This window comes from Seriola lalandi, unplaced genomic scaffold, assembly GCF_002814215.2.
Source record: "Seriola lalandi dorsalis isolate HSWRI2012SDOR001 ecotype SW California unplaced genomic scaffold, Sedor1 jcf7180002054374, whole genome shotgun sequence".
Lineage (NCBI taxonomy): Eukaryota > Metazoa > Chordata > Actinopteri > Carangiformes > Carangidae > Seriola > Seriola lalandi.
In genome coordinates, this window is record NW_019524927.1 from 512063 (window position 1) to 535985 (window position 23923).

At 41.1% G+C, this 23923-nt stretch overlaps 1 protein-coding gene across 3 annotated transcripts; it reads right to left on the bottom strand.

The window, feature by feature from the left end:
• Nucleotides 1-902: 902 nt before the first annotated feature.
• snx13 (sorting nexin 13) lies at nucleotides 903-23181 on the bottom strand. 3 transcript variants are annotated; one of them, XM_023408816.2, is made up of 25 exons: nucleotides 23025-23181; nucleotides 13579-13691; nucleotides 13343-13445; nucleotides 13082-13171; nucleotides 11137-11258; nucleotides 10874-10992; nucleotides 10633-10737; nucleotides 10415-10503; nucleotides 10088-10171; nucleotides 9774-9912; nucleotides 9495-9583; nucleotides 9111-9210; nucleotides 8367-8560; nucleotides 7990-8094; nucleotides 7662-7832; nucleotides 7454-7523; nucleotides 6664-6842; nucleotides 6433-6540; nucleotides 6167-6277; nucleotides 5487-5648; nucleotides 5281-5352; nucleotides 5044-5189; nucleotides 4527-4595; nucleotides 4331-4443; nucleotides 903-3585 (listed from the first exon to the last, which is right to left on the bottom strand). In XM_023408816.2, exons 1-25 carry the CDS (start codon nucleotides 23034-23036, stop codon nucleotides 3350-3352), a joined length of 2901 nt encoding a protein of 966 aa, XP_023264584.1. In that variant the 5' UTR covers nucleotides 23037-23181; the 3' UTR covers nucleotides 903-3349. The 3 variants fall into 3 exon arrangements, with proteins under 3 accessions (XP_023264584.1, XP_087030835.1, XP_087030836.1); XM_087174709.1 differs by lacking the exon at nucleotides 23025-23181 and adding an exon at nucleotides 22668-22844; XM_087174710.1 differs by lacking the exon at nucleotides 23025-23181 and adding an exon at nucleotides 22668-22843 and having other exon boundaries at nucleotides 6664-6806.
• Nucleotides 23182-23923: the final 742 nt, after the last annotated feature.

Sequence of the window (23923 nt, forward strand, 5' to 3'; positions counted from 1 at the left end):
AGATAAGGTGCACAGCCTATTAATGGTTTAGTGTGGTTACTTAAACAACATAAACATTAAAATGAATCCTGAAGATTTTAATGAAACAATTTCAGTCCATGCTAGTTACTTTGCACTACCAGTCTGCCGATCAATGACTCAGGGCTGAATGAAATAAGTTCTGTCAGTTTTGTAAGAAAATAAAACTGAAAGTGAAGATCTACAACATTAAAGTAAGAGAATGTATTCTAAATTAAGAGCTGACCTTATGCATAAGAGGACACAGCTCTTTAAAAGCTGTTTAAGGTTACAAGCATAAAAAATAATACAACTTTAATGAATTCCATCTCATGAAGTGCTTTGATCTATAATGCCTCAAGAATGTGGGGAAATTAAATTACTGGCTTTAAAAACACACCATTTTGTTTTGGAGCCGCCACACATTTGTTTTTATGAATACTGTTGACTGGCTCTAGATAGAGATCTATCATTTATAGGAAAATACGTTTTTTCTTCTAAGATAAATGACACAAATCATTAACTGGTCTGGTATAGTTGATGCTTTTATGGTTTTTAAAAAAATGTATTTTAGATGTTGATTAAATTAAAATTCATCAGTCCACAAGGTCATCAAACATAAGTAAGCCATTGTAGTGGAAGGCAAAAGACATGGACTGATATGTTTTCTGTTGTTTTGGCTCTGTGCTTGGAGGATGTATCTGTGCTATTAATACAGAGGATAAACAAGAGAAAGTGTGTCACTGTAGATAATGTAGCAGGAAGCACATAATTTTTTTATAACAGTGAAAGGTCTGTCTAATATGTGGGCAAAATGACCCACTTTTTATGTTTTTAAACTACAGCCATTTTAGTAGACATTTTATGAACAAAAAAATACACTGAAAACACCATACACACTGTGATCAGTTAGTCTGAGTTACCTTTTATTAGTGTTATACTGATCTGAGCACAATTGCTCATAAGGAAGAGTTTGATAAGCATGATGCAAAAAAACACCCTAAAGTCATTTTCAGTCGCGTAAAATGATCATGACATTCTGATTTTTTTTTTTTAGGTTAAAGAAAAATATGAAAATAGAGTTGACAGTACATTTAGGCACACTATTAACACATACTGTACACAGATATGCACAATTTTCATTATCATAGATTCATATATACTGGGGTTAAAAAACGACAAGCCTTCCTGTATGGAGAGGTGTGCAGAAAGTTAAAGGTGACATCTCCTCCACCATGGGGACAAAATATTCACCTCCCAGAAAGAGAGGCTCAAGTCCATGTCCTCCTACTCAGCCAATCAGAGTCCACCACGGCTGCTCAGTGTAAGCAAATCACAGCAGACGAAGGAGTTCCATCCAATGACTGCAGCAGAATGGGGCTCCGTCCAGCCAATGGGAGAGGCCCTCCCACAGTTGCTACGGTAAGTGCTCATTAGCAGTGATTCCATTGGTCATAGGACGCAGCTCTCCTGTGAGTCTATTGGACAGGAAGAGAGGGTGGGGGCGGTCCCTCCAGCTGTCAGTTCATAACAACAACGATCTGTTCACACGCAACAAAACAAGCTTGAATGCATAAAACGCCACTTATGAGTTAAAAAGAAGCAGTTGTTTGAGGCCGCCTCTGAGCTAGCTATAGCCCAATGAGCTAATAATCGGGCTGTGACACAAAACCCCCCCAACACTGCCCAGTCGATACCCAAAACACAGATTCTGCATGAGTGGGTGAGGGATAAGTGGACAATACCCCCCACACACCCAAAACAAAACAAACAAACAAAAATAACAACTCAGACTTATAAAACAAGTCTGTAAAATAAACATTGTACTTTTACAACAACGGAATGTTAAGTTGTTGGGATAAGAAGACATTTCTGGGGAAACTTCTTTTGTGTTCTCTACTATTAAAACAATATGAATTATTTTTTTCAGTATACAATGATTCAAAATGCACATGCATTAAAGAAAACAAATATTGCACAAAATTAAAGACAATTTTCTCTGAATAAAAGTGATTAGGGATATATCTCCATATCTCTATCTTGATTTCCTTGTAATGTTCAGTCATGTGAAGGAGAGCTACCTCTAGCGTGCGTCTCTTGGTCAGTATATACTGTATGTAGTTTTAAGGCTGGTTCACTAGCTCACACTGGCACAGTTTCTGACTGAAGAGGGTTGCGCTTCTTTGTGCTAAACACACACACACACACGCTCGCACACGCACGCACACCCGCACACAGACCAATTCACACAAAAATTCTACACAAGCCAAATACAGACTAGACCAGAGAGTACATTCTTTGATAGTGCGCTTGGACAGCCAGAGCTGAGCTTCCCACAACTGCAACACACTTCAGTGTGTCCTCACAGCCTCACCTTTTAGGTCAGTAAAGGTCAACACTGCGTTCTCTTTCTTCACATGATTATCAACACGAAGCACAGTAATGTTCAGAGGAATCCCAACATCAAACCAGTACACACATGCGTGCGTATGAACAGCATGAGCTTTGGTCATCACAGGTTATGACAGTAGCATTAAAGGGGATGTGGCCTATTCTTTGAGGATCATGGGCGGCATAGATGATGTAACACTTTAAAGCAAAAAGTGAAAAAAAATCATGTTTCAAGAGAAGCATTGTGGCTGGAAAAACTGCTGACAATAAAAATAAAAATCATCCTTTCGACCCATATTTGTTCAGTCACATTTTAAAAACAGCGCCTCTTTAACCCAGTGCTATTGACATATTTGGTTGCTATGAAAACAAAATATTGTTGCATGTTTACAGGTGTGCAGCTTTTGCAGATCAAATGTCTACAGCATGAGGGTAATTTTGACAACAGCTGAGGGGCCAGTTCAGAGATGGCACACTGAGCTGGCTAAAAGACAGAAGCGGGAAGGTAAGGCAAGGTGTGGGTCTATGCTATCTACTCCTGCAGTTTAAAAACAATACAGTATCTGTGGTCTGTTCTCTGGACCACATGAAAGCAGCATTGACTGGCCCAGGATAAAGCTAAACACAACTAAAAAGTCCAAAAAGGAGGGGAAAATGTAGAAAATAAAAGACTGCCATGTTCAGTCTTGGTGCAAATTACAGGACTTGTGTTTGCGCATGTGTGTCTCGCAGAGCGAGAGGAGGGCAGAGTGTGTGTTGTTTATCCTTCACTTCTGTTTTGACAGAAATAATCAGCTGGATAATTGGAGTGTTTTCATCAAAAAGAGTGTGTGAGGGAGGTGGAAGAAATGGCAGAAATCACACACACATACCATCACGTTCACGTCAAGTCCCCCGCTCTCACTCTTAGCTCTCAAGTCTGTGTGTGTCTGGTCGGTCCTGTTGCCTCTGTCCTTTCCTGTCACCTCTTAAGAGAGGAGGATTTGAGTTTCTGGCTGTATCTGTGGATGCGCGGCGAGCGGGAGTGCAGCTTGACAAAGAGCTCAGGGAATTTGTACTGGGGGAACATTGTCTCCAGGAACCCCTCCAGGAAAACGTAGACTAGCCGACGATTCATGGGCTGGTACTGAAACATGTCAAAGACACGCAGGATGCCCTTTCTCGTGGTGTCCGCTCCAATGATGTGCTTCAGCTCATCTGGGGAAGGAAGAGAAATAAAGTGGAGTAGTCAGTGATGAAAAAGAAGAACCTTTTCCTTGTGGGTTCATTTTTGCCCCAAGCTCACACCAGAACCACTAGAGGAGCACTTAGCATGGAACAGTTTAGTTAGATAACAGAGATATGAAACTCAAGGTAAAAGAAAGTGAAGCAGCCACACAAGCAAAACTTTTACAAAATGAAAGATGTAAAAAGGCCAGATGATATAAAGTCAGCTACATGCCCGTAGATCCCTGTTAACACAGAGGCTGAAATCTGTTTGACAGTCCCAAATGCTTTTTGAAAAAAAAAAAAAGGCTCAGAGAATCGGCTGTGCAAAAATGAACCAAGTGTGTTTATATGAAATGAAGAAGTCAGCCATCACCCTTGGTGTCTTTTTTCTTGTAAAATTACAAGAATTAGCCAATTCTGAGATTGGTTCAAGTAAGTTTCCTGTCGTTGTGTTCTCTTTGCCTTATTCTGGTGCATCTAGCTGTAATGGGCTCATTACTGCCCCCTAAAGCAGCAGTCACAGTGGGCGTTTTTTCCTATTGGCCTCTAGGGGCAGCAGTAAGCCCACTCAAAAACTGACTTGAACAAGGCACACACATGTTTAACTTGATTGTATGTGTTTTCTAACAGTTTGTTTTTAGTTTTACAAGAGAGAAGGCCTTACAGATGGGGGGTGAGTGGATTAGGCTGTACCAAACAGGTGGTGCTTAAATGTGTGAGTGCATGTTTTCACCTGGCATGATGCCCAGCAGGCTGGTCTTGGCAGCTACTCGTGTCCTCATGCGGATGCTCTTGTCCCGACGGGGTGGTGTCTCAGCCAGTATACCGTTGGGCCAGTAGGAATCCCTGTATGGAGACAGAAGCACTCAGGGTTACTCCCAACTCCTCTGACCAATCAGATTTAATTGAAAGAAAAGCAGAGAGGTTACCTGAACTTTTTGACGTAGTCTGCCACCTGCTCCGGTGAGGTCAAGTAGTCCACATGATCCACGATTTTCCTACAGAAACAAAGTAGAGATTTTTCAGATTGTGCTCCGTGTGAAATTACATGACTGTATGGTTCATGTTTTTCAGTGTTCAATAAACCCAGTCTTCCCCTTTCACATCACCAAAAGACCTTAACTTCATAGAAGTTGGATGTAGATCATGGTATCAGTTGGCATGAATGATTTTTTGTCCACAACATAAATAATCAAAGTCCTCCTGATTACTTTACTTTGAGTTCAAATCTACATTCAAAAACTAACAGTCAATCCTTAACCAAATGTGTAAGACTGTTAACATGTTTGGGATGATTATGAGATAATGAATAGAATATATCTTTTATCGGTGCACATTAATAGTCAACTAATTAAAGAATCTATAACTATTTTATATACATGGATGAAACAATTTTATCCTGCTGCACATGGCAATATTTTGCCAGAATCTTTGTACATTTCTGACCTGTTGATGGTGTCTCCATACGTGGCTCTGATGAGTTGCTGCAGCAGGTTCTTAATATTCCTGCGCAGCCACTGGTTTTTCTCCTTAAGGTCAAATACTTCATCCATCAGCAGCAGCATTACCCTCAGTGGGATGTTATCATCCACCTGGACACACAAGGCACATATTTACCATTTTACCAGAAATTTAATTAAAAAGAAATAAATGCAGAGCAACCAAACCAGCTGACTGGCTCACATTGTCATCAAGCTGGGCGGAGACTCGACAGTGTTCAGGGTCGATCTCAGACTTGGGGAGAAGTGGAGGCACCTAGGAGAGCAGAGGAAAGACAGATGATCAGAGGTTGGATGAACTTCTACATCAGAGCAGTGAGAAAAAGTGGAGGGTTGTGGTTGAAGACATTTATTCAGATGCAAAACACTTGCAGCATTTGATGGTGTTACCTTCAGTATGGACTGTTTAATGTCCTGACCCAGTCTTTCTGACATGCGGCCCATGTTGTCAGACACCTTAGTCATCCCTTCAGCCAGACTGTCTGGCAGGGCTTTCACTGCATTGGACACGTTCCTCATTGAGCTCCTCAAAGGATTTACAAATGTGTCTATCTGATAGGGGCATGAAACAAAAGCAGAAAATGTATTTTATAGAACCAGTTATAATCCTCTGTCCTGAGTCACAATCACTTATGCCTATGTCCAAATAACTGCTGAATTAAAGTTTAAAGCTGAGACCTGTAACTTTTAACATGTTCTGCAAACTACAGCATAGATGGTGGAGAAATATGTTATTGTAAATCAGAGTGACAAAAAGAAAAAGCATCTCCAATAATCTCCTAATAGTTATTATAGCCCACAGTAAAAAACATTTTAGCTTTAATTTACTGACAGTAAATCCAAACTGTTGCACTGCTGCAGTGGAGCTCTCAGGGACACAGCTATATATAAAGTGTTAAAGGTCAACTACATGTACAGAGTTACACAGTTGGCTACACATTAAACACACGCTACAGAGAAAAGCAGCTTAACCTAAACATTACACAACGTTTTGAAGTTATCCATGAGTAAATAAAAGATAACGAAATGCTGATGTTTGTTTAAAAACATTGACAAAAACATTAAATGACCTTTCGTGCAAACTCTCCTTTGCCCTTGCTGTAGGCCTTGTTTTCTAGGAAGTCATACACATAAGGAATCAGTGTTGGGCAGGCCTTCACCATCTCTGGGTTCAGCAGCAACTGGAACATAAACACACACATAAGTTATTTATATCACTCTACTAAATGATGTACGAAAATATATATATATATATATATATATATATATATATATATATATATATATACATATATATATATATATATATAGATATATAGATATATAAAAGTGTTACCTGGAGGTAAGCATTGAGGTCCTTTTTTCTCTTCTCCAAAAAATCTCTGTCCATGTTGTTGAACGTCTTTTTTCCTGGCAGCTTGAGGATCGATGCCAGGTTCTCAAACTAAAACAAGGAGACAAACAAATGCATGTGTTGTTGCTTCATGTTTTGACACTAATAGCAGCTTTCTTCTGGGATAGAAATGTTGCTGGCTTCTGGGACACGTGCATCCCGACTCACACACACCTGTTCAGTGATCCTCATATGAAAGTCGTGGAAGTCCGAGTAGCGGCGGTAGGTCTTCCAGCAGTCCTCACTGCCGTCCTGGTTGCGTCTGAACACGGTGATGGCGTACAGCGCGTAGGTCTTACCGTGGTCGTTGCAAACCCCTGCAGCACCCCAGAAGCCCGGGAGACAAGCATCAGCTACCCGGCGCGGTAACACATCCAACAGGGGAATGGAGGACGAGGGGGGTGGATGAAAGCAGAAGAAAGAAAGGGAAAGTATGTGGAGATGCAAAGTGTGGGGGAAGAAGAGCGAGCAAAAGAAAGAATGCAGAGCAGAGGGTGTGGAAACGTGATAAAAGGGAGGGAAATGTGACAGAATGACAGGAGAGGTAAAGGAGGGAGGAGGAAGGAAGGAAGGAAGGAAAAGGGAAGAACATAAAAAGATTGAAGCTGATGGAATGAAAGAAATAAAGCATACTGGAACAGGATGAAAGTGACACAGCAGACGCATGCAGATGAATTGAGCTAGGAGGTGAAAAGTTGAAAGAAAAAACATGCAGGGAGGGGCCAGTAGGGACTCGCAGATACCCAATATGCATGACACATTCACACACTGTCGACATATGCAGTTACAACACCCGAAATCCCACACAGAGTAAAATTCAAATCAAATGTTTTTAAGCCTGACGTGCATACACAAGCTGTCAGAATCTAGCACAAACCCTTAAAGTTTTCCACATAACTCTAAGACTGACACTTGAACACAATGTTCTAGAAACAATACTAAGACTCTGTGTGTGTGCCTGTACCTGTGTCGGAGATGAAGGCATGTAGGTGCATAGTTTCATCATGGCAGGCGTTGGACAAGTCGTCCAAAGACTGAAATCACAAGGAAAAAGTTATCAAAAACTACAGACAACAAACAACAACGGGACAATGAACTATAAAAACAATGCCAGAGTTGTCTCCACATGTGGATTTTTCTAAGCCCTGCAACAGGAATTGAAGCTGACTTACTAGGTTTATGCTTCCTGTGGGAGAGCCATTAAAAGATTCTCCATCGCCGTCATCAGATCCCCGGTAGCTCGGCTCTTTCAGCATGTCCAGCTCTGCTAGCATGCGGACGTAGAGAGGGCTTTGCTTGAAGGAGGGGTAGTAGCGCTCATCACGTAGCATCATGTCATACACCTGTGGAAAAAAAACGTGTGAAACAGATTGTTAGCAGGTGCAAAACACAGGAAGTGAGGCAGATCATTCGAAAGACAAAACGGAACAAAAGGTACTAAAATCTATGAAATGCTTCAGAAAATTCACTTATGTACAGAGTAAGCGTGACATCATGTACCTTTCTCTGGATTTCATCAAATATCTCTGGCGTGGGATCATCTTTCTGCAGCTTCTCCCCCAGTGTTGTCACTGAGACCTCGTCCACTTGCACCCTGGGAGACGCCTGTTGGAAAGAATCCAAAGCAGACAGATGTAAGTAGATAATTTCGTAAAATATTAGATGACTCACACTGGAGGAAGGAGTAGTTTAAAGCAGGTACACTTATATGTAATTTTCCATGAAACTGGAGAGCTGAACTTCTGAGGGACCAAAACCTTTTGCTTAAGTGTTAACCTCCTTTATGGCTGAAAAGACATTTGACTTGTGTGCGTGTGTGTGTGCGTGTGTGTGTGCGTGTGTGTGTGCGCGTGTGTGCGACCTTACATGTCACCTACCTTGTCGGAGAGGTATTGTTCGTAGACACCCAGTGCAGCGGCCTTCAGCAGTCCCTTGGTGGCACAGGGCTGCTTCTTGCCATCTTTCTGCCAGCCCTGCATGGCCTCCAGCTGCTGCTGTGCCGTCACCCTGTAGCCCTCCACAGTGAGCCAGAAAAACAGCTCTGCCTGGGCCCCCGCTGCCTGCATGAAGTCTGGACCGGCAGACACACACCGTTGTTGCAGTTTTTTGTTACACAAATATATATTACACAAATCTATTGGATTACTGTGCCACTTCAATTACTAAATGTAACTTTGGCTCTGTCAATTTACCCTCAGTTGGTTTTAGTTTTGGAATTTTGGTGATTTAAACTTATTTTAATCAAAAAAACAAAAAACAAAATCCTAGCAGCATAAATACTATAAGGATAGACCCAGCCACAATGTTTAGGCTGTTGGCTAGTGCTCATTTTCCGAAGCAGAACACACACACACACACACACACACACACACACACACACACACACTCTATCGTAATCTGGTCTGTAAAGTGGAGTGACCCATTAAAATCTCTGACGAGGTCATGTGGGACTGAAAAGGAGCGTGCCTAACAAGACAGGTTGGAGTTATAAATTGTGGAGGAATGGAATAAGTTATGGATTATAAAGATGATTAACAGAAATGTTCAGGATTAATGTCCTGGGATGACTACAGTGACGTTTGGCATCCGTGGTATATGTGATGATGCATTTCCAGAATTACCCATGAAGAATTGCAGGGCTATGTTGTGGACGAGGATGTGATCCAGTGGGATAACACACAGCTTGCCAAAGTTGGCTGCCAGTTTCAAGGCATCCACCTCCTACACAACACAGACACAGACACAGGATGAGAAACGTCTGGTACTCACAGAACAGAGAAAACTGTTTTCTCAGCTTAGTCGACTCCCAAAGATAAAATTTCAGAAACAAACTGACTTTAAGAAAATGCAGCTGACACTTGTGGAGACAATGTTTGACCATATGAATCATAAAATATACATAAGAAACTATCAAAATTGATGACACTATAATTTATTTTAGTAGTGCATGTTTTTACTGGATCCTCCAGTGTAAGCACTATAAAAGCTGTGCTGTAGTTTCTTACCTTGCCAGATTGCAGCCTCTGGATCCTGGTCTCACACACCTTCTTCACAAACAGAAGACTGTTAATCTGGTTCTTGATCACATTGATGTCTGAAGGACAAAGAAACAAAAATACATCAGGAGGACGAGAGGAATGCAGTGCAGTTATTGGGACTTTTTTTTTTTGGATGTCCTTTGTGCCTCACATGACAAAAACTTGTGTGTGTGTGTGTGTGTGTGTGTGTGTGTGTGTGTGTGTGTGTGTGTGTGTGTGTATGTGTGTGTGTCAGTGAGTGCCTACCATCCCCAGCGGTGTCCAGGGAGCGGAGGTACTGCAGCTCCTCCAGCACCTTGTCCTTGACAGCTTCCAGCTCAGCAGGCTTGTCTGTGAGCTTGAGGATGTTCATGAAGGCTTCATAGTTACAGCTGGAGTCCCGTATCTACACGCACACAAACACAAACACACACACACACACACACACACATTTAAACTCGATAACATATACTACTGCATAATGCTGTTTTTGTCCAATTTCATTTGATTTCTGGATTGTTTCATGGATAGTAAACTAGCTGATATGTGTGTGCTATGGACGTGTGTGAGTCAGATCTCACCATCCAAATGACAAACTGGTTGATGTAGTCTGGGTCACTCAGCTGATTGATCAGAGGAAGCAGCACACCACGCGCCAGAACCTCCTAAAATAAAATAAAATAAATAAACATCACATCACAGTGCTTTTCCAGGTACAGTCATAGAAAATTAACACTTGAAAAATTGCGTCACATTTGTCTGTTACTTCAATGTGATCAATTCAGGAGCCTGTTGTATAAAATAAAACTCTAGGAAAGGCTCATGGCTGACTGCATTTTGCAGGACAGTATGACATACTGTCAGTGAGATTGAGAGAGTTTGTATTTGTGTATCTTATATGTACTCACCCTTAGGAAGTATCTCATGTTCTTGTTGTGGAAATCTCCAGGAGGTAGTAACAGATACAGAAGCAACTCACACAAGTCTCGAAGGAAACCTGAAACACACACACACGGCTTATGATTACTTTTTTTCTCGCTACAACATCAAACAGTAGCACATTTGTGGGAAGAGTTCTGCATGACTGTGTCAGATGTAAAACGAGAGATTGCAGATGTGTGTTTACCTTCTTCGTCTTTGTGTGAAGTGCACACAACGTCTCGACAAATCTTCCTCTCCATCTCCACCTCGGCCTCAAAGAACGAATCCACCAGCTCCTCCGTTATGTCTCCTGTTGAGACGAAACTCTTCTTGGTCACTAAACTCTATGAAACCATATTTTCTGCACCACAACTGTAAACAAATCTTATTGTGTAGTCTATCAAAATGTGTAGTCGATCACAAAACTCATGAATGTGTATGCATACTTTGCTTGTCCTCTCTGTCGGCGAGGCGATCCTGGGCTTTTCTAAAGACACGTAAATGGGTGGCAAAGTCGTCCACCAGGCGAGTGGTGAAGTAAGGCTGCCAGTCCACCTCTTTGGACCTTGACACACCAACACACCAACACACAGACACACACACACACACACAACAGTTGAGAAATACAGAACAGATTTGGCTTAAATATCAAGGCACAAATGTTAAGAAGCCACGTGTCATTTAGAGTAACTGTGTGCTTGTATTGTACCGTGTGGAGAACTGGACGAGGGCATTCTGCAAAGTCTGTCTGATCTCCAATAAGAAAGACTCATCCTCGCTCAGAGTGTAGTACCAGTACTGGATATAGTCTCTCAGAGCAAACTGGATCACCTACAGAGTGAGGAAGAGGAGAGAGGAAGAAAGTAAACAACAGAAATGTAATTCAGTAAAGAAAACCTTGGAGCTGGACTGATTGAAAGTCAATCAAATGATCAAATGAGAGCCAAATGGGTTAATACCTCTTCTTGGAAAGAAAATTAAATCTGTTGATTGTCAATGTCTAGTACAATCACCCAGGGAATAGATTACTGGGCTTCTAGATCCAAGGAAACCTGGGTTAATCAATCATTTTACTGTAGTCTGTTAAATACAATAGAGATTGCAGCTGAGTACGTATGATTAAATCAAGCCAACACATGAATCAGTGTAACTGTCACTATCTGCTGCTACTGTGTGGGCTGCAGAGGGAGGGAGGATTTGGCAATGAGAAAGTACTTTTTCTAATGTAAGAAAAAAGAAAAAAGGTTTTTGGATAGCATGACACAGGTCTGCATGATGTCACGTTAAGCTGTTCAAGATCTCGAGGTTCACATGCTGCTGAAATGATTAGTGTGCATTCCCAGGGAGGAGGGGAGAACAGAGACTCCACAATAGAGCAGTCAGTGTCATCTGACCATGTCAAACTGCTGAGTCTGCACTTAACTCTGCCGGCCACGCTGCTTTACTGAGGACAATGTGCTAAAAGCTTGTTTTCTACTGCAAGTGTTGTAACCACAGGGCAGGGTGGAAAGACGAACTGTGTCCACCAGACTGAAGCCACTAAGCTCATGTTCCATGTCAGCAATAGTGACAGGCAACCTAACCATCATTTACAGGATCTTTTTACAACGGTGTGAAGCTGAGTAAATCACCAGCAGACTCATATTCATTTCAGCCATGCAACGTTTTTTTTTTTCTACACTTAAGCCACATGATGGTGCAACACTGGTAGTGTGGCAGCGTAACGGTAGAGAAACTTTCACTTCCATTTTCCGGACAGTACATCTGTTAAGATTTCAGAAGTGCACATAAATACAGCAATATCTGCATACATGATGTAACTAATCTAGAATACATTTATGAAGGAAAAATCATTTCTTTCAGACACTTTTAAAACAGAAGTCACTCATTGTTCCTTAATAATTTGAAATGAAATCTGCTTGTTTGAAGTCTAGAGAGAAAGAGGTGATATTTATTTCAAAGAAATAATACAAAAAAAATACAAATATTGTGTGAAGATGGCGTGTGTCAATGGTGACGAGCAGAACTAAGGTTCATTCTGTCAAGGCTGTTAAGAAAGAGAAATGCCTGTGTTAAGTGTGTGTGTTTTTTAGAGTTTAGGAGGATGACATTATCATTTGTTTTGCCACAAAAAAACAAAAAAAAACTAACAAAGAAAAAACCTAACAGACATCCTGGTCCAGACTAATCTGATGACACACAAAACACAAGGAACTTCCTGTGAACGAGAGGCACGGAGGCTTTAGGAGGTCATGTACTGTTTGACAGTGATGACTACTTTATGGCCTAAGGCCATAAGTTGCTGACACAGGCCAGCTGATGGGTCAGACAGTGACCCAAGTGGGGCAGCGTCCAAAAGGTCTGGAGTGTCAGCCCGTCATAATCCTGTTATCCTCTGTCAGCTTCTCGTCTTAGCTGTTGTCTCAGTTTCATCTGTGCACTGCTGATTTTCTGGCCAATCACTCTACTACTCTACTACCACTCCACTCTGTTACTCTCATAGCTGAGTGAAGTAGATAGTCAGCACTTCAAAACAAAAGGCTTCCTTTCACAGTCTGTGCTGTACAGTTCACAATATTTGTACTTTACACAGTTGTCAAACGCACAGGAAGCCACAATACGTGATGTAAAGATATGCCCACACGCACACACACCTGTTGTAGTGGTTCATCGATGAAACTGGAGCCAGTTAGTCTCCTGTCAATCTTTATAGGCTTGATCTCCAGCTTCATCTCATCCAATGTCTGAAAGAGAAATACACAATGATGTGGTGAAATATGAGCAATCACATCGTTAAGAACTTGAAAGCTCTGCGTGACATCTGGAAGGGCTGTTCTCATCAACAGAAACTTGATTAACAACTAATTAATTTGTTTGTGTAGGTGAGGTCAAAATGTGTGGGTGTGTGTTTTTACCTTTAGTATACCAATCTGTGTGGATGGCAGGTAAGAATGCTCGCATTTTTCCAGGTGTTTCTCTGAGTTTATCTTTCCATAGAGCAGAGTGACCGCAAAGCCCCTAGAAAACAGAAGCGAGAACAAGATGAGGTAAGAACTGATCTACCAGGCTCCTGTACAAAGTGCTGTGGTTAATGTGAAAGAGCAGGCTTATAAATATACATGATATATGGTTTACAGGTCTTGACACTCACCCTCCAATGAAGCAGAAGATATAAAAAGCCAGGTAGAATATGGCAAAGGGTCCAAAGGTGACGAGGAACAGCACGACTCCAAGACCCCCCCATCCCCAGATGGACAGACTGGCCTGAAACACACACAGAAACAAACAACAGGCTGAATACTCCATGATCTCCTGCTTATATTTAAACAAGTACAGACTTCTCCGCCAATATTCAAGTTAGTCTGAAGATCATTTAAGTCAGAAGAAAAGCTTCCTATCTGAGGTCCGATCAACGCATTTAAATCTTCTATCACTGACAAACAGGTCTTTTAATTTGAAGCCCTGACACATATTTTAAGGCACTGATTAAGATTTTATTTACATTAGTACTATTGCTAACTGTTGCTACCATTTACCATATGATGGTATACTGCATGTAGAAACAGCCCTGCGTCTTTGTTTTGATTCAAACTCCTTGGTTATAAATGTGAATAAACTTGTCAAGTATAGTCTAAAATGGCTTAATCTTTTCTCCCAGCCCCATCATAAATCCCCCGCATAAAACTGTTTGGGCTTGACTGCTCACTCCATTGTGAAGGAAATATAGCAATAAATCAGCAGCATTAACTGTACTGTACAATGACGTCATCCACAGTCCAGAAAAAACACTGTCCTACACTTCAGATGTAGGCACAGGAAAATATTATTTAAAAAGACAAACTGTGGTGTGTTGTATTGTTAGAGAGTATCTGATGAAGTGTGTGTGTGCATACGTGTGAGTCATATCCTATGGTTTTCCTGTTATTGTCAGTGCAGGAAACCAAACTCTTGTTTCCAGCTGGTACCTCTCTGTCCCAGTTTTCCATATAAGTTAGTCTAGAAGCTCTATTTTCAGTCCCATATTGTGCCAATGCTGCAGATGAAATCGCTGCAATGATAACACACCAGAAAATATAACTGTTAAGACAAGGAAGGCAAGGTCAGGCTGGCAGACTGAACCTACTGTCACTGTGTAAATAGCACCGGCACAAACAGAAGAGCTAATACTCACTCAGGTCAGATCAATTCAGGCTGAGGGTTTTTAAACTGAAAGTGACCTCTACCATGACTGTTCAAGCTTTCACATCACATAGAATAGGTTAACTTCATTGTTCCCTGTCATTTTCTGATGTCATGTTCAACCATGACATCAAAAGCAGGTTATTTGCTCTGAGATGTACACTAAAGCATGACTGGATGTTTGGTGACATGTGAGACTGAATCCACTCCAGATAAAGAATGGCCCTCCTGCTCAATACCTCAACCTCCTGCCCAAATCACCTGGGTCCTCAACTCTGTGGATATTCATTCACATTCTTGACCTTAAAAGTACAAGGACTGTCTTTTTGTGTATAAATGGAGCCCCCAGCGACCCTGCAAAGGATACGCAGATAAATAACTGATGCATACACACATATGTATATACACACACACATTCTACATATATAGTCTACATACACACACATTCTACATATATAGTCTACATACATACATATATATATATATATACACACACATATATATATATATATATATATATATATATATATATGTATGTAGACTGATATTTGCTATTTATACCTTATGCTTATCGCAGATATATTGTATTGGTGTATCTGTTGCCTGACAAGTAACAAGAACTCGCAGTGCAGAAATGCCAAACTAGCTTTAAAGGTAATTTCATTTAGAAACCATTACATAGTTTGTCGCACTCAGTGAAACAAATCTAAGGAATCTGTATCATTATTGTTTATGTTATGTTACAACATATGTGCATGTTTGTGTGTGTCTGCATGCTGGGGTTGTTATGTGAAGGATGATTCTGACATAATGTTCCACAAACTTAACCTTCCTGGCAGGTGTCGGCTGGACAAATGAAACTAGTAAACAAGTAAAGAACTATAATATATGTAGTGTCATGAGGTTAGTTTGAAAAATGCAGTTATCGACATAATGGTGGTGATGTGTGAACAACTCTCACAGAGTCACACACTGTATCATGCTCACACTCTAGCTGTGCAGCCGTCACAGTAAAGTCACTGACAGACTTCGTGATGATCAACAGTGATGATCTTCGGCTGCCCTATATTCATACTAGAGTTCCTAAGATAAGCAGATCCACTGATGGAGCCAGATAGGAACAGACAGATCTTCCTTAGGACACTGACACATTGTTCTCACTGCCACAGCCCGCTATGGAAAATCGGATGACACACATTAGATTGGCTGCCAAGTGTGTCGCATTCGGGAACATAGTCCAGCCCTGGATTACAACGTATAGCATGACCACTGATCACTCACGTGATCATTGGATCAGGATTGGACTGAAATAGTCACGTGACACAGGCAGTTGGAAGACAAATAACACAAGTGTAATGTGCAATCTTTACAAAATATACAGCATGCTTTAAATAGAATAATAATTTCATGATTTACAGGTGTTAATTATGGATGGTAATGAAAAATTAGTTTTGTTGTTCAGAATCATTACACCCCTGGAAATTTGTAAAGCAGGTACCACCTGTGACTCCATCAACATTCAAATCCGGATTTTTACTTTCTCAAAGTGGTCTCAAAAGACCACTTAACACAGGCTGTTGCATAAGGTTACTGCAGATGACTAAGAACTGAGTACCTAATTTAATTAATCTGAGTGTTAATGCCTGATTAGATATAGGAACTACATCTCACTAAACTCTGTACAATAGTTTTTGTTCAAAATCACTTTCAAACATCTCATGATAATCTACAGTCAAGGCTGAGGGCTGTCAAGGATGCCAAAGCGCACATGCATGCCTCATGACTAGGATGCCCTGATGAAGTTTTCTTTTGTTTCCATTCCCACTCTGCGTCATTTAACATGGAGTGTCTGCTGATGCCAGGTATCAGCACCAAAAAGATCAGTGGTTGGGATACCAACTGCTCAAAGTATGGCAGTGGGCAGGGTGAACAGCATTACACAGGCAGGTATCTTGACATCTGCATATGAGGGGTGCATCATTCAAAATTCAAAGTGGCCACTATTGTCTGCGCTATTCTATGGTGCACCAAGAGCATGACTGGTTACAATAAACAAAGGACTACAAACAGAGTAGACTTCATGAAGCTGATAACAGCCAATTAAAAAAATGACTTGTCTGGCTCAAGTTCAAAACATGCAGATCAGCTTGTGACATCGTCATCACCACACCAGCTGAGGACCACTGATTACACAGCACAATGGGAAAATTAAAACCTGATTCTGATGGCTGTCAGTGGGGTCTGCTGACCCTGACTTTATTTATACACTGTAAACCCACAGCCTACTAGACAGGCTAAGATCTGTCAGACTGTAGGCTGAGACAAGACAGCAGAACTGGTTTTAAACATATAGGTCATTACACTAACAGAAGAACAGCATCTATGAGCACACCTTGGAATAAATGGGATGCAGCAGAGAGTCACTTCATTTACAAACCTGGTTATGTGAGAAATCAGGTTAGGGCAGGAAATATTACATGTTATTCCACTGCAATAACCTGATTACTCTAAACACCACATTTGCATGTATGTCAGTAATCAGTTCTCTCCCCTAAACCCTTCCATATTTTGAACCAAGGCTGATGTATGTAATTGTATTAGTTATGTAAGATGTTGTTGGCTGAAGAGTTTTTCTTTTTTGTTAAGGGAGCTCACATTTTTTTTCTTTACTGTCAAAACCAGCTTGTTTAGATTTCTGTATTTCAATTTCATTCTTACAATTTGATTATTTTGGATAAAAGGAAGCGCTGGTAATGTTTAATTTCATTGCCAAATGATGATTTCACAGTTTTTGCTGTCTGAAATATTTCTCAGGCAAAAGCACTCATCTACCAACCCTGTTAAGCATATACATGGCCAAGATCAGGTGACCCAGCAGAGATGTAACTGTGTTAACCACATTTCTCCTCTTACAGTGATTAAGGAACCAGGTTAACTGAGTTTACAGAGTTTAAGAAAGTTATTGCCAAAATCTGACAATAACCAAATGTCTTGAGTGCATATGTACACACTCGTGTCTGGACTGCAGAATGTGTCCAAACTGGCTAGACTACCCCTTCTTTAACATGTCATAACTGGCTGGAACCAAGTCAATAATAGCAGAGTTAGGACTATAGGAAGAGAAGAAGATGACTACTATTACAGTTGAGCTAGGAGTGGTAGAGATACAAAGGCACTATTCACGGGGCAGTTTACACCCTGCCTCAAACTTTGATTATCTTAAATGAATGGCAATGTCCCGACACTTCCAAGCCAACAATAACGCAGTAATCAGCCACAATGTTGTAACCGTTTACATGAAAACCAAATTAATCCCTAGGTACTAACTTTCATGCAAACATCCACTAACAGCTTGACCTTCACAAACACTTCTACTCTATTTAATTTTCACCCACACAGTAATCACAGAGAGGGGAGTTACACCACTTTTGGCTGTGTTCAGAAGCAGTCCACTGTAGCCATTACTGACACATTTATTACCACCAGGCCTAAGCTACGTGCTGACAGGTGACTGTATTATATACACACAAGATAACAGTGTATAACTAAGTCTTATAACTATCCGGATGCACCTGTAGCAGCAGCTACTCGCTAAACCTCTCTAGTTGACGACATAGACCTTGGTAACCATACACTTCCAGATACGTCAGTCATTTTTGAAATAATTCAAACCTGATTCAGTGCATGCATGTTGGGTGGTTTTTTGGTTGTCAGAACTAACTGCATGCAGTGTTTCTAGTATTTTTGTAGATAGAAGGGCTGGGGGAGTTTAAGTTCTGATACCCAGGTTAGGTAGGCAAATTCCTCTATCAGTTTCAGTGAATCCTGTGGTTCAAAAACAGCTTTTATTTATGCATTTTTCTAAGTTCAAACGCACTTTTCCATCTGTAAAGGAACAGCACAAGGAAATCCTGGCCAAGTCCCTCGTACTTAATGCAATCTTTCCCGAGAAAGTATTTGAATGTAGTTCAAATGCGTAATGTAAGTCTGGTCTGACGTCAGTGGTGCCAGTGAGTGGCAGCAGGGAATGTGGAGGCTATCAGTAGAGCTGTGTGATGAGGTGATGAGGCTGTGGAAGCTTGGCTCTGTAGGAGAGATGATAACCAACACTCTTGAGTCATTACAGCTTAGACAGGGTTTTAAACATGAACCATCTGTTCCAGTGATTAACAACAAAGCCCATCGGGGACACACATCTAAACATCTAGGCAATTCCTTACGCAACCCACACTGAATAGATGCACAAACATGAACATAACAATACTTACAGCCTCTAAACAAGATGTGTGCGTTTGCAGAGAGACACAAAATTACTTTCACTGGACATTTAATCCAACACCTGGACAACACCACTAAAATCTTAGCATTTCTTGTACAACTTCATAAACCACCATTTTTTTTTTTAATAAAAATAAATCCACGCACAACTACACACATAATGCACTTTGCATACCTAGACATACACGTGTGGGAAGAACTGCTCAAGGGTATATATTTCTATTTTTGGGACCCACGCACAAGCCCGCAAGCGCTTAGCTGCAACCCTGATCAGTGTGGTCATTGGGCGAGAGGTTAACTCAGCCCATTAAAGCTCTCCTGCGGGAGTTCCATAGTTATTGCCTGAGAGGGAGAGAAAGTAAGTATGGCTGAGTGGTCTAATCCACCAGAAAAACCATAATAGACAGAGCTACCATATTAACCATGAGAAGAAATCTCGATAGTAATATATTCTATATTATACAGTATACAGTAGGAGTATATACACTCAAACTGAAGAAAAGACAAAGCATTAGAAAGTTAGTCTGTCTCAGTCTGTGCATTAAAAGACCTGTCAATCAGTTGCAAGTGACATCAAGGTCCAATGCTGTGTTTTACTTTTGGTTACCCTTGTGTTTACATTGAAAGAGTGATAGTTACACATTTCTAAATGTTAAATACAGATTACTGAGGGAGTGGTACTTTTACTTACACAGTAACAAGCTTGCATCAAAATGTTACTGAATATTTTGCCAGTGATAAGTTGTCTTGTCTGCAGGTTGGCTGAAATCCTATCTATCAGCGTGTCAAACCTATTCTGTCATCTGAAGGTGGTCAGCCGCACGCTGTCTTCACTGACAGCCCACGCTGACAAACGACAGTCAGTAAAGCAGATACTGGGAAAATCTAGCTGCTCGCTTATTCAAAAGCTGTGCTGTGCAATCTCCTACTAACAAGCCTTTAGCTATCATTAGCTCAACAAAATTAACATTAGGTGAAGTAACAAGCACAGCAGGAGAGCGATCACTCAAGGCCACAATGATCCACTCTTCAACAATCTCTTAATGAACGCAGCACTTCTCACCTTGTGTAAACTGCTCTTCTTTTATAATCACTGTAACGCAGAATAGTTCCACTTCCACACGTTTGAAAATGTATCAAGTGCAGTATGTGTGAGTATATGTACACAATTAGCACTAACATTCATTTACAGTAGGTGTGTGGTAGGGACAAAAATGTCAGGCTGTGAACATGGAAAGTTTTATGATCAGCAGCTGAAGCACATTGTAATCTTTGGCCCTGCTGACACTTTGCACCATAATGCGTAGTGGATGATCAAATCACACATGGACAGCTGTTACTAAAAAGGGGCGTGACTGCACAGGAAGTATTAGACTTTCTAAGGTGGTCATGGATACATGTTAACAGATGTAGGATGGGTGACATATTAAAGAAAAAATTTGAATAAATGATGCTTTGGTCTGATGTGTTAGATGCTTTCCACCACAAGAGAGAAAATTAGTAAATACCTTTTTGAAGAATGGAGTTCATCTTTATTTCAATCTCTCATCTCAATCTATACCAGGGAGAACTGATGTTTTTCTGGCAGTTTGAGATCGCTCAACACTTTTCTAAGAAAATTACTGTTTTCTCATTTGATTTGTCACCCAACTGTGGCTCATACACCCACAATCATAGTCTGTAGCCAAGGTGAGGTACCAGGCAGTTAGCCATCTACTCTCTAGCTGTATGGCTAAGCACTATTTTGTTCCCCTATTTTTCTGTCCAGTTTGGTATGGACTGCTTTCTGGAGCTGTAACCTGTTACCCTGGGGAGGGTGAAGTCAGCCACATGCCTCCCTTAATACATATTGAGTCCCCAGCTACCTATTTTCACCTCCTAGTGAGATATTGCTCCAGGAGGGCGTATCTGGAGGTTTATGTTATTCGCCAAAAGAATTCAGCCAGCTAGTACAAATCACAAGACCAGCAACATCCCACCAGCTGGAACACGCAACCATCAGGACACGCATCAACTGGGAATTGAACCCTGACCTCTGAAACAGTCGACGTCTGCAGCACCTGTGCTTCCCCAAATTTACTGATTTGATTTAATTTAGAAGCTGTAAAAAACACACATAAAATAAAGCAAAATCCAATCACAACTGGAGACAAAAGTCTAAATCTGATGCCAAATGTGAACTGCATTCTGAGTCTCAGCATGACCTAGATTCATTGTAGATATACCTGGATACGAGACACAAATCTGGAGGGGGCTTAATTCTTGAAAGGTGTTAGCCTGTTTGACAGTGCAACCACCTCTATTTACAGAAGGAAGGAGGGAGAGGTGTACTAGGTGACTAGCAGGCCTGATTTGACAGCATGCTGGCCTTAATGTCCACCAAGCTTTGATTAAGACACCTTAATGAGATTTAGCCAGTGGTGAAAAGCACTGAGATAGCTTTGTGTGACTGTGGATGAATACACAATGCACTAACATCTCCCTACAAAAAAAACAACTATATAAAAGTTATGTGGGTATGCCATTCACTAGCAGGAGTAAATTCTGCCAACCTGTCTACAGTTTAATGTGATCATACAATTCAATGAGCAACAAAACTACAAAACACAAGAGCAACAGTTGAGCTACAGCTTTCTGTGCAAATATGCATGAAATGGCACAAAAATACGAACACTAGCAGAAAGTAAATAACTACATGGAACACAATGATCGTCAAAGTCTGAGACAAAACCAAGGAGGTGAAGGAGAAAGAGAGTAGGCTTATTGAGAGGCAACAGTGTTTTTGTGCAAGATCTGTGTTGATGATGACAACAATGGTGTTGACCAAAAGGCCCCCATATGTGTTATAGTTGCAAGTGCATCTCCATCTGACCGCACCTTACACCTTATATCCATAACAAAGCTGACACTACACAGCTAATGCAAATCACAAGATAGCCCAACACAAGTCCATCATTCACTTCAGACTAAAGGTTAACAGAGAGCACAATTTTACAAAGAGCTACTGTCAAGATGAAGTGAAACACCTGACTGCACTTTACACAGAAATCAGTACTCCCTGTAAAGCATGCACAATAGTGCAGTGGCAGCTGAGGCCTCATTACCGAGGCTAAACCTGTACTTAAACTGCTGGATAGGTGCCCAGACGTGGGTAGGTCACCTGCCGCTCAGGTGAGGTGGACACTGTAGTCTTGTTTTCTTGTCAGCAGATATCGTGGCCAGTAGTCTTTAAAGTCAGGGAACCCAGTATACATTGAGAAAGTGCATCACGTGAGAACTGTAGCAAAACTACAATGTCATCGCAAGTAACACTGAAAACGGCTTGTCACAAATGATTACAAAGCCGTGGCTAATCTCTCCAACCACTGACCAGCTACAATGGACTCAAGACACCCTATTAATATTTCAAGACAGGCCTGTGTTAGGCCAGTTGTTTGTGTCTGACAAGGGAAGGGAGCTATTCTGACTGACAGGCAGCTACTGAATGCAACTGGAAACAGATCCTCCGGACAGCTGTGTATAAACGTCTCAGACCTTCCCTGAAGTTAAAGCGAAATGAGAAGGGAAATGCCACAACACAACGTATCAGTCGGACGAATCATTGCTTAATATGTTTGTTACCGACGTGAACGCCTTCGAACTATAGAGAAAATAGTGAAATAACCAACAGCCCACAACTGTGCTGTTAATCAATCTTCCTGATACTAAATAGATAACTTTCTTTTGCCTTCAACATTAGGTTTTAGCTCCACTAGCCGTACAAACAGGTAACGCCCAGCTCACCTGTGTTTGTTGTGATGTAGAAATTCGTTGTTGAGGGACGTTACTCATAATCTAAACGCATACTACCGACATTGCCTGTGTCGAGCTAATTTACAGCACGGTTTTGACAGTGCTGATATCCTAAGCTCATCGTATTAACTTAGCGTTAACCGTGTAATCCCGGGCTGACTGCCACTTATAGCAGACGGGCTTTCGGAAAACGCCGCGGCTGTGTGCCGTCCTCTTCCCTGTCAGGCTGTGTTTACCTGCGGGGCTAACGCTAAGGCGCTAGCTGCTACAAGCTAACTAGCTATGTCTATCACTGGAAAACAATCTACTGTAACGATACACGAGTCGATTTCACCGGCGATAACTTACCTCTGCAAACATCGTCTAAAAGGCTGTGCGTGCGGTGGCTCTGGCTAACCCCACCACATTGTACCATGCGAAGATGAGGTTATTTTCTCGGTTAAAAACGGTCGTATTTCCAATCTCCGTACTCTCCTCGGAGCGTCGCCATGTTTGCCAGGTTTACGTCTTGGGTGCCCCGTTTCTGGACGTCGCCGTGCGATTGGCTGGGAAGCGATGACGCAGAACACACCCGTGACGATTGGCAGACACAAATGCAGTGATAATTGACTGACCTAAATACGATCATATTTCACCAATTTCCGACATCCCTCACTCAGGGAAGCTTTACTTAAATTAAATATTATGGTATGGTATTTGTTTTTATCTCTATTATGTTGCCCATATGTAACCTTGCTTCAGTGAGCAAAACTAACATAATGTTTATCTAACAAAAACTGTATAAGGGTGTTTCTGTAACTATAGTCATTTTTAAGTCCCAGCAATGCAATTTTGTATCTATAATGAACATTTTTATGCGATGCTTGAAAAATATATACACACTGTTATTACACATCTTAATACATGTCTTTTTTTTTTTATTACTCATCATTTATATGATTATTTTCATCTAAATGCGCCCGTCCCACACTTGAGTCCTTACAGCAACACTGAACAAATGTCATAGGAATATTTTTTTTTTCAGCGCACAACAAGATATTAGTCTCTTAGTAAACAATAGTTAACAAATGACCACCCACATAAAACAAGGACAGATTATCCCGGCGGCCTCCAACCTCTAGGGGGCCTCCAAACCCCCATCGACTTTGGCCTCCTCCTGTCTTTGTTTTATTTATTTATTTATTTTTAATAAAATCAAATCAAATAAACTAATTATGTGTGTATTGAAATATGAAGCAATGAATGTA